This window comes from Capra hircus, chromosome 3 (genome assembly GCF_001704415.2).
Source record: "Capra hircus breed San Clemente chromosome 3, ASM170441v1, whole genome shotgun sequence".
Taxonomy (NCBI): Eukaryota; Metazoa; Chordata; class Mammalia; order Artiodactyla; family Bovidae; genus Capra; species Capra hircus.
In genome coordinates, this window is record NC_030810.1 from 42828529 (window position 1) to 42840460 (window position 11932).

The following is an 11932-nucleotide window of genomic DNA, read 5'->3' on the forward strand; positions in this document are numbered from 1 at the left end:
CTCAAAATCATGTCTATTGAGTCAATGATGCCATCCAACCATCTTATCCTCTGTCACCCACTTCTCCGCCTGCCTTCAATCTTTCCCAACATCAGGGTCTTCTCCAATAAGTCAGTTCTTCACATCAGGTAGCCAAGATGGAAATTATAGCTAAAATTATTTTTCTTTCCTTTCAGACAACGGGAAACAAGACATTGGACTTTTATTGGGAATGGTCTTCTTTGCTGTTATGCTCTCAGTTCTATCTTTGTTTGGGATATTTAACAGATCACTTCGAACTGGGTAGGTTTTTGTTGAATTTGTTTTCTCATTTAGACCATATATTTGTACCATCAAAATAGAGTCAACTATGTGATTTATTTTAAAAATTCATCAACACTTTTTGAGAAAAAGATAAAATAAAAGGAACACTATTTAATGAGTGTGCATCCATGCCAAAAAGTGAAAGTGAAATTCGCTCAGTTGTGTCCAACACTTTGGGACCCCAAGGACTATACAGTCCATGAAATTCTCCAGGCCAGAATATTGGAGTGGGTAGCCTTTCCCTTCTTCAGGGGATCTTCCCAACCCACGGATCAAACACAGGTCTTCCGCATTGTAGGCAGGTTCTTTACCAGCTGAGCCACAAAAGAAAACCGAGAATACTGGAGTGGGTAGCCTATCCCTTCTCCAGGGGATCTTTGGCACCCAGGAATCAGACTGGGGTCCCCTGCATTGCAGGTGGATTCTTTACCAACTGAGCATCAGGGAATCTATCCATGCCAAACTTTACAAATGTCATTCATTTAATCCTTGCAACGATCCTGCCAGAAAAGCTGAGTGACCTATTTTACAGATGATTTAGATGAGGTGTAGAGAGGGTAAGTGCTCAAACCAAGGTCACCAAACACTAAGCCAGGAGTCCAGAGGCAGCTGATATCTAAGCCCATGTTCTTTCTCTCCCTATGCAGTCTTCTCAATGTGCCTCAAGTCTGTCTGCTGTGCCTGGATTCTTCACAGTAGTTAAGCTGTAACCTGCTTCAGTTCAGTTCAGTTGCACAGTCATGTCCGATTCTTTGCCACCCCATGAATTGCAGCACTCCAGGCCTCCCTGTCCATCACCAACTCCTGGAGTTCACTCAAACTCACGTCCATTGAGTCAGTGATGCCATCCAGCCATCTCATCCTCTGTCGTCCCCTTCTCCTCCTGCCCCCAATCCCTCTTAGCATCAGAGTCTTTTCCAATGAGTCAACTCTTCGCATGAGGTGGCCAAAGTACTGGAGTTTCAGCTTTAGCATCATTCCTTCCAAAGAAATCCCAGGGCTGATCTCCTTCAGAATGGATTGGTTGAATCTCCTTGCAGTCCAAGGGACTCTCAAGAGTCTTCTCCAACACCACAGGTCAAAAGCATCAATTCTTCGGCGCTCAGCCTTCTCACAGTCCAACTCTCACATCCAGACATGACCACTGGAAAAACCATAGGCTTGACTAGACGGACCTTTGTTGGCAAAGTACTGTCTCTGCTTTTGAATATGCTATCTAGGTTGGTCATAACTTTTCTTCCAAGGAGTAAGTGTCTTTTAATTTTATGGCTGCAGTCACCATCTACAGTGATTTTGGAGCCCCCCCCCCCAAAAAACGTCTGACACTGTTTCCACTGTTTCCCCATCTATTTCCCATGAAGTGATGGGACCAGATGCCATGATCTTCGTTTTCTGAATGTTGAGCTTTAAGCCAATTTTTTCACTCTCCTCTTTCACTTTCATGAAAAGGCTTTTGAGTTCCTCTTCACTTTCTGCCTTAAGGGTGGTGTCATCTGCATATCTGAGGTGCTTCAAGTTCTACCCAAATAAATCCCCTGAATCAGTCTGAAGAGAAGTGTGGCAGTGTCTGAATTCATCACTCTGAACCAATTGTGTTAGTGTTTTGGCAGCCCCATTGCCCATTTTCCTTCAGTTCATTTCAGTTCAGTTCAGTCACTTAGTCGTGTCCAACTCTTTGCAACCCCATGGACTGCAGATGCCAGGCCTTCCTGTCCATCACCAACTTCCGGAGTTTATCATACTCATGTCCATTGAGTCAGTGATGCCATCCAACCATCTCATCCTCTGTTATCCCCTTCTCCTCCTGCCTTCAATCTTTCCCAGCATCAAGGTCTTTTCAAATGAGTCAGCTCTTCGCAACAGGTGGCCAAAGTATTGGAGTTTCAGCGTTAACATAAGTCCTTCCAATGAACACCCAGGACTGATTTCCTTTAGGATGGACTGGCTGGATCTCCTTGCAGTCCAAGGGACTCTCAAGAGTCTTCTCCAACATCACAGTTCAAAAACATCAGTTCTTTGGCGCTCAGCTTTCTTCACAGTCCAACTCTCACATCCATACATGACTAATGGAAAAACCATAGCCTTGACTAGATGGACTTTGTGGACAAAGTAATGTCTCTGCTTTTGAATATGCTGTCTAGGTTGGTCATAACTTTTCTTCCAAGGAGTAAGCGTCTTTTAATTTCATGGCTGCAATCACCATCTGCAGTGATTTTGAAGCCCCCCAAAATAAAGTCAGCCACTGTTTCCACTGTTTCCCCATCTATTTGCCATGAAGTGATGGGACTGGATGCCATGATCTTAGTTTTCTGAATGTTGAGCTTTAAGCCAACTTTTTCACTCTCCTCTTTCACTTTCATCAAGAGGCTCTTTAGTTCCTCTTTACTTTCTGCCATAAGAGTGGTGTCATCTGCATCAGTTCAGTCACTCAGTTGTGTCTGACTCTTTGTGACCACCAGAATTGCAGCACGCCAGGCCTCCCTGTCCATCACCAACTCCCGGAGTTCACTCAAACTCATATCCATCTAGTTGGTGATGCCATCCAGCCATCTCATATCTGGGGGTTTTGATATTTCTCCTGGCAATCTTGATTCCAGCTTGTGCTTCCTCCAGCCCAGCATTTCTCATGATGTACTCTGCATACAAGTTAAATAAGCAGGGTGACAATATTTAGCCTTGACATACTCCTTTTCCTATTTGGAACCAGTCTGTTGTTCCATGTCCAGTTCTAACTGTTGCTTCCTGACCTGCATACAGCTTTTTTCAAGAGGCAGGTAAGGTGGTCTGGTATTCCCATCACTTTCAGAATTTTCCACAGTTTATTGTGATCCACACAATCAAAGGCTTTGGCATAGTCAATAAAGCAGAAATAGATGTTTTTCTGGAACTCTCTTGCTTTTTCGATGATCCAGCAGATGTTGGCAATTTGATCTCTGGTTCCTCTGCCTTTTCTAAATCCAGTTTAAACATCTGGAATTTCACGGTTTGTGTATCACTGAACCCTGGTGTGGTGAATTTTGAGCATTACTTTACTAGCATGTGAGATGAGTGCAATTGTGCGGTAATTTGAGCATTCTTTGGCATTGCCTTTCTTTGGGATTGGAGTGAAAACTGACCTTTTCCAGTCCTGTGGCCACTGCTGAGTTTTCCAATATTGCTTACATATTGAGTGCAGCACTTTCACAGTATCATCTTTTAGGATTTGAAATAGCTCAACTGAAATTCCATCACCTCCACTGGCTTTCTTCATAGTGATGCTTCCTAAGGCCCACTTGACTTCACATTCCAGGATGTCTGGCTCTAGGTGAGTGTGAGTGATCATGCCATCATGATTATCTGGGTCGTGAAGATCTTTTTTGTACAGTTCTTCTTTGTATTTGTGCCACCTCTTTTTAATATCTTCTGCTTTTCTTAGGTCCCTACCATTTCTGTCCTTTATTGAGCCCATCTTTGCATGAAATGTTCCCGTGGCATCTCTACTTTTCTTGAAGAGATCTCTAGTCTTTCCCATTCTATTGTTTTCCTCTATTTCTTTGCAATGGTCACTGAGGAAGGCTTTTTTATCTCTCCTTTCTATTCTTTGGAACTGTGCATTCAAATGGGAATATCTTTCCATTTCTCCTTTGCTTTTCACTTCTCTTCTTTTCATAGCTATTTGTAAAGCCTCCTCAGACATCCATTTTACTTTTTTGCATTTCTTTTTCTTGGGGATGGTTTTGATTCCTGTCTCCTGTACAATGTCATGAACCTCCATCCATAGTTCATCAGGCACTCTGTCTAACAGATCTAGTCCCCTAAATCTATTTCTCACTTCCACTGTATAGTCATAACGGATTTGATTTAGGTCATACCTGAACGGTCTAGTGGTTTTCCCCACTTTCTTCAATTTCAGTCTGAATTTGGCAATAAGGAGTTCATGATCTGAGCCACAGTCTGCTCCCGGTCTTGTTTTTGCTGACTGTATAGAGCTTCTCCATCATTGGCTGCAAAGAATATAATCAATCTGATTTTGGTGTTGACCATCTGGTGATGTCCATGTGTAGAGTCTTCTCTTGTGTTGTTGGAAAAGGGTGTTTGCTCTGACCAGTGCATTCTCTTGACAGAATGCTATTAGTCTTTGCCCTGCTTCATTCTGTACTGCAAGGCCAAATTTGCCTGTTACTCCAGGTGTTTCTTGGCTTCTTACTTTTGCATTCCAGTCCCCTATAATGAAAAGGATATCTTTTAGGGGTGTTAGTTCTAAAAGGTCTTGTAGGTCTTCATAGAACTATTCAGCTTCTGCAGCATTACTCGTTGGGGCATGGACTTGGATTACCGTGATATTGAATGAATCTTTTTTCTCACTGTATCAGCATGCTGTATAAAAACTTTTCTACAGTATCATGAACTTACCAATTTGTTCTAATTTTAGGTATGCTAAAGGAATATGAAACAGTAAAAGAAACTGAACCATAAAACATATAAATATATGTAAAGAAACTATGCTACAGTTCAAGGTCAAGTTGAGCTAGTGAAGTCTGTGCAGCCATGTTGATTGTTAATTAGTTGAAGTTCTTACAGAAGCTGCATAAGCAGATAAGCAAGCCTGATTTGTGTGGTGCATTGTTAACATGTGCCAGAGCTCACTGTAGTCTCTTCTAAGCCCAAGCTAAACTCCCAAGACAACCTCTTTGCTCAAAGCAACATTTACATAAATGTAGAAAGTGCTTTCACCACAGTGGCAGTGCCAAGGGGTAGCTTTGGAGGAAAAGTGGAGTGTTCATGGCTTCTCCCTCTTCCTTCTGTCACACAACCCCAGAGATCCTTAATAAGTACACAAGTGAAGTAAAAACTGGTATTCTCTCCATGCCATACAATGCTCCTACTCTGACCACATAAGGAAAGTTTGTGGCTACCACTCTCTCTCAACCTTTAGAATCATTACAATTAGAGGAGCTCAAATATTATAGTTTTCTTATATAACATTCTCTTCTTTAATATTTCTTTATGGTTATGCTCCCCTTGGAAAGTTTTACATTTATCCCTTAAGTTTTTTAAATTTTTCCACACTAACATCTCCACTTATAATGCTTTGCCATATTTAACACGTGTATAGTTTCACTTCCTGGGTGGTTCTCCCGCTTATCTTGAATCTAGCGTGAGGGCTTTGGAATGTTCCAACTCCTTGGAGGCAAAGCAATATGGAGAAGAGGAAAATCTGAAAAGATACTGAATCAACTTCCCATATAAGTTTTAAAGAGATGGAAATCTTAGTTCCTGCATTGGAAATTTTAATTTTTATTATGCATTCTATTCTAGTTTATTTCCTAATCTCCAAGATGATTGCCTGCACCAGTCCTCCAGTAAGATACTTATTCTGTCATTTTTTGTTTTTTAGAATTAAAAGAAGAATCTTATTGCTAATACCAAAATGGTTCTATGAAGATATTCCTAAATTGGAAAACAGTAAAGTTGTGAAAATACTTCAGGTAACCAAACACCATTAAGTACAAACTAAATGGCAGCTGAGACCAAGAGCACAGTCCAATAGTTAAAGTAGAATTTCCATTCAAATAAATAAATGTGTGTGCATATTTGCACAACTGTATAAACATATGCAGAAATAAAACTGTACATATTTCAGATAATACTTAAGAGAGATGAGAGAATGGGTTAGGGGAAGGAAAGAGAGATGGAAGAGAGAAGCAATCCTATTCAAAAGAGAAAAGTGAAGAAGAAGATTGTAAGCCAGGTTCCAGAGCTACTTGGTGGCCAAACAATTGGTAGGTGTCCCCAGAGATCAAAGGGACAGGGAATAAAATCTCAATAGAAGGAGCCTCAGAGACACAAAGGGGCTTCTGTTTTACACGAGTTGGAGAAGCAGGTGGAGCCCAAAGAAGACACTACTTTGCTCCTGAGACCCAGTGGAATTCAAGAAGATGGATGTGAGGAGACTGTGGCAGATGGTGTCACCAGGGGTAGACAAGGTCTCCAGTTCAGCAAAGAATAGAAGGTTATCCTAGGAAGATCCTGAGGCAATAGGGGATTTTGCAGGTTTTGAAGGAGCAGCTGCTGGTTATGAAGAAGAGGAAAGAATCTGCTATGTGTGCTCTTATACTTTCTGGCTCTCTGGCCTGGCTGTCAAGGGGCTCAAAACTCAGTTGATTGGACAGACACATCATCTAAGCGTTGAAATGCAGCAACGTAGTATAGTGAAAGAAATGAGGCAAAACCTGATGAGAATGTAGAGGAACTATATTAAGAGATGGGAAGGAATTGCTCAGGAGAGACAGAGAACATTCAAAATAGGGAGGCTACATGAGCAAAGGTACAGAGGTGAGGAGAGCCTGCTGGGCGTGGCTTTGTGGGAACATTTGATGAGAGGAGCGGCTGGAATAATGAGGGAATGCAGAGTGGTCACACAGCGTCAGACATGACTGAAGTGACTAAGCACTGCTCGTAGAGTGGGATCAGGGCACAGGAGGCCTTGTCATGGAACTAAGACTTCATTCTGCCAACCAACAGTTTTCAAGCTTAAATTTATTTTTAGCCTAGGGACCCTCTGCTCAACTGATGTTGAAGTAGACAAGTATTGCAAAGCAAGTAAAAGTGGCTCTATCTGGAGATCTAGTGAGCCCACTAATCAGCTCCTTTCAGAGTCCCAGATGAGTCCTTAAGGCAATAGTTCTCAGCCTTGATTGCACTTTATCCTGATTCCCAGGCCACAATCTTTGGGGGGAGGCCAGGATCTTTGGGGGAAGGGCTGATGTGGGGAGAGCCAGGTGTCAGCATCTTCAAAGTTTCCCATGTGAATCCGCTATACAGCCAGTGTTGAAAACACTGTTAAAGGTTTGAAAACTACTGTGAGAAATTAGCATTGTGAGGGGTGGGCAAAGTGTCAAGAAGCAAGAAGTCCTCAGTGCTGACTTTGTAGACGGCTTATAAGGAGTGTAATGTGCCTATGGAAAATGACAAGGAGCGAGCCACTGGTGGTCCATCCAGGGGTTCAGTTAGAAGTGAATAGAAGATAAAGAAATGGGGATGGATGTGGAGACATATTTTGATGAGTGTAGACTGGAAGAGAAGTAAGAAAGGGGCTATGCTGACACATGGTCAAATGCTGTCAGTACTGATGGTACTGATGCAACCTATGTCTAACAATAGCTTCAGAGCAGTATGGACTCAGAATTGTATTTGTACTAAATTGGGTGGGCTTGAGAAGACTAGTATGGGGTGGCAGAGGTGGGGCAAGGATTGATCAAGCAAGACTATGAAGGGTTGAGGAGGAAAGGCCTACCATGAGCAGAAGGAGGGATCCTTGTCACTGGATACTTAAAGGAAAGAGTGTGGACATGGTTGACTCTAAAGGAGGTAATGTTGTACATAATGGAGGGGTGGTCTGGAATAACTGAACCCATACATAGAATAAAGTAAATAGTTAACAACTGGCTGAAGGTCAAGTACACAGTCAGTGAACTACAGCTGATAAATCCTGTGGTCTTGATATTCATTCCAGTTAGTCATTCTGTCTTGTTCCCCCACTAGTTACCCTGGGGAACTGGGAACATTCTGTGGCTCAGACAATTGTCCCTGACTTCACTGTGATCAGATTCTTCTCTTCCTTTAGTGTCCTCACTCTGGAATAGTCCTTGCTTTGTGTCCTTCATTGTGGTCTGACCCCTATGTACTTCTCCATTCAGCTGCCAACCTGAAGAGGGGAAAAAACCTCCTTCCTCTTGGTTTACTATAGCAAATCTACTTCCTTTGATTACATCTGATCCATGACTATATGTCTGCCCTTCCCAACACAAACCTAGCAAAGGCCCTGGGGAGGCTGAGTTGAAAAAATTTTAATGATATTTCACTCTGCTTTATTCAAGGTCTTCCTTTTGCCAAGCTTCCTTCCCATCCTGAGCTCTTGGAATTAGAAAAGAACCTTAGGATTTCCTTCAGATGAGGTTTTGCTTTCTGCCAAAAGACTAAGAAGTGGTAGTCTAGTCAGTTCAGGACACTCAATAGAATACCACACTGGGCAGCTTAAGTGGGAAGTCCAAGATCAAGACACAAGCAGATGTGGTTCCAGTGAGAGTTCTCTTACAGACAGCTGTCTTCTTGCTATAGCCCCAGATGGCAAACTAAGACATCAGCTTTCTTGTGTCTCTTCTTATGAGAACAATAATCCTATTTATGAGGGCTCCACTCTCATGACCTAATTACCTCCCAAAGGTCCCACCTCCTAATATCATCCCAGGGCTTCAACATATGAATTTTGGAAGGACTCAAACATTCCACCATAGTGGGCAGCTATAATTTTATAACTGTGTTGGGTGGGAGTTACTTGCCCCAGGAAGCCAGCCATCAGGTGGAAGGCCGTGAGCCCTTCTCTTACCAGAAAAGTCATCAGGCTTTTATACAAATAAAAACTATCTTCACCCCCCCCTCCTGACTGATCACCACAGACATGTCTGAATTGTCAAAGCATTTACCACAGCTTTATTCTCAAATGGAAGCAAAACAGGATTTTCTGTACCCTTTTCAGTTCAGTTCAGTCGCTCAGTCATGTCCAAAACTTTGCGACTCCATGGACTGCAGCACGCCAGGCCTCCCTGTCCATTGCCAACTCCCGTTTACTCAAACGCATGTCCATTGAGTCGATGATGCCATCCAACCATCTCATCCTCTGTTGTCCCCTTCTCCTCCTGCCTTCAATCTTTCCCAGCATCAGGGTCTTTTCAAATGAGTCAGTTCTTCGCATCAGGTGGCTTTCATTTAAGCAACAAAGTATTGTCTTCTAGTAAAGCTCTATAATATTATAAAATATTCCAAAATTTTAAAAGGCACTGAGATAATATGCAAGTTAACAAGCAAAAGGCTTCTTTCTCTTTAAAATTCATAAATAAAAACACGTGCTTACAACATGGATTATCTTTATTACTCCTTTCCTTCAACCCCTTCCTGGGAGAATTTAACAAACCTTTGGAATGGAGCAGAGTAACAAAAGTAGGAAATCATATGAGAAGAGAAACACTATGAAGAAAAGCAAAGGGGAAAGGAAAGTTGAGGGAAAGCAAAATTCTAGTCCTTATTTATCCAGTTTGCTACTTTAAATGTCTTTTGTGAAATAAAAGTGTCTTTTCTTCCTAGGAAAAAAATGAATTTATGAATAACAATTCCAGCGAACAGGTCCTATATGTTGATCCGGTGATTACAGAGATAGAAATCATTCTCCCAGAAGAAAAACCCATGGGCTACAAGAAAGAAAACAATACAGGATGCCTGGAGAGAAAAGAGAGCCTGGAGAAGTCACTACTCACCAACACTACAGTTGTATATATTCCTGATCTCAACACTGGGTATAAACCCCAGATTTCAAGTTTTCTCCCTGGGGGAAACCATCTCAGGAATGATGATGAAACAGCTTCCTCAATTCTGGAACCACCAGCTGATTCCTTAAACTTGGGAAACAATGCCAGGTTTAAAAAATATCCTGATTTTGCTTTTTCTGTCTCAAGTACAAATTCACTAAGCAACACACTATTTCTTGAAGAATTAAGCCTCATTTTAAATCAAGGAGAATGCAGTCCTCCGGACATGCAAAACTCAATAGAGGGGGAAACTGCCATGCTTCTGGAAGATGCATTACTGAATGAAACTATTCCAGAACAAACCCTGCTGCCTGATGAATTTGTCTCCTGTTTGGGGAGCATGAACAAAGAGTTGCCATCTATTAATTCTTACTTTCCACAAAATATTTTGGAAAGCCACTTCAATCGATTTCACTCTTAGAAAAGTAGATTTGTGTAGTCAAAACTTGCCTTGAAATCTGAAGAGGGCTCTCTCTCTCAACACAAATTTAATTCTGCCCAATTTTTTTTATTAGATAATTAAGATCCAAAGATGAAACATACTTCATGGCCACAAAAGCAGCAGAAATATTAGAGAAGACTTCTATATTTTTAAAAATGTTTCAACTATATCAAATTTTCCTCATTGCAAGGCACTAATCAGATCTCTGTATGAAGGATAAATAATGCAAAATACATGGTAATGAAATAAATGCTGAAAATACTTTTTAAAATTGAGCTATTACTATTTGCTTACAAGAGGAAAAACAAGTTTAACTTTCATTTTAGTACTTAGTAGATAAAAATATAGCCCATAAACAGCAAAACAAGTAAGGGATGGAAACAGAGGAACAATTAATTACATGTTTAGTGTGTTGTTTTTTTCCTACTACTTTCTATTCAGGTATTAAGAATGTGACCTTCCTTGTTTTGATTTTGGACTGAGAGTTGTAAACAGTGATGTGTGGAAATCATGAGGTGGTTGTCTTCATTCTAGTTAAGAGTGATGACATTGTTCTTCTGTGGTGTAGCTGATGTGTTAATTACACTGCAATAGACTTATTGAGGTAGAAGAAGCAGGATCAACAAGGTGTAATTATTTCTTTTGTATTGGATGTCTGTCAGAAAATTATTGTAAACACAGGTGTGTTTCCAAATCTGGGCTAGCAATGCTTGCTACACCTGTCACTGCCCCATAGTCCATGTCTCCTATAAACACCATTAGCACATCACCACGTGCCTTGCTGCTGGCATTAAGGGGACCTCAGAATTCTCTCAACACAGGACTCCTGATGACCACAGCCAATAAGGGCTGGGGTTGGAGGTGAGCTCTCTGCCAACCAGGTCAACATTGGAAGTGGGTAATCTTAAAAACAGAAAATGCATATTTTTAAGCTGAGAAATGGTAACCAGCAGACTTTTCTATTATGATTAATTTTTACATCAAGGGGAAATTTTTTCTAATGATCAGAGCCATTTGAAAATTGAGCAGATTACCGATTGAATTTCTCTTCCTCTTCTAACAGTTGTCAATGATAATTTATATTCAGATTAAATGGTTTAATTTTACTGTGCTGCAGCTGCTGCTAAGTCACTTCAGTTGTGTCTGACCTTGTGTGGCCCCATAGACAGCAGCCCACCAGGCTCCCCCATCCCTGGGATTCTCCAGGCAAGAACACTGGAGTGGGTTGCCATTTCCTTCTCCAGTGCATGAAAGTGAGAAGTGAAAGTGAAGTCGCTCAGTCGTGCCTGACTCTTAGAGACCCCATGGACTGCTGCCTACCAGGCTCCTCCGTCCATGGGATTTTCCAGGCAAGAGTACTGGAGTGGACTGCCGTTGCCTTCTCCTTAATTTTACTGTGCCAAAGCAGTTAATCAAAAAGAACCAGTGTTCAGCATATTGAGCAAGCTGGTTTGTTTTGTCTTCGCTTTTGAAAAAAAGAGAAACCAAAGTAGTTTTGCCATTAGATGTCCCCATGAGGAGGATGACCAGATATCCTGGTTTATCCTGGTTTTTGTTAACTGTGGCCAGTGTGCCCTTTCCTTCTCAGAAGCATCCCTTTGGATGATAAATCATTTGGTCATTCATTACTCCATTTATGAAAACTGCTAATGTCCAACATATAATTTATCACAATTCATTTTTTGGCTTTTTTTTTTTGGACAATCCTTTATTTTACTTTATATCACTTATTAAAGCCATTGTGCTCCAAAATGAACATTACTGTTAGTGTAAAAATAAATGTATCTTCTACTGTGAAATTCTATTTATCCTAAAATATGTATATATTTGTTATATTTTACAT

General features: G+C 41.2%; 1 protein-coding gene across 1 annotated transcript in view; it reads left to right on the forward strand.

Annotated features, from left to right (window-relative positions):
• Positions 1-10905, forward strand: part of IL23R (interleukin 23 receptor) — a 61792-nt gene extending 50887 nt beyond the window's left edge. The window contains exons 8-10 of the mRNA XM_005678285.2: positions 177-282; positions 5681-5771; positions 9427-10905. Of these exons, the coding sequence (XP_005678342.2) occupies positions 177-282; positions 5681-5771; positions 9427-10068 (839 nt within the window). The 3' untranslated portion in view covers positions 10069-10905. The remainder of the gene's footprint in view (positions 1-176; positions 283-5680; positions 5772-9426) is intronic.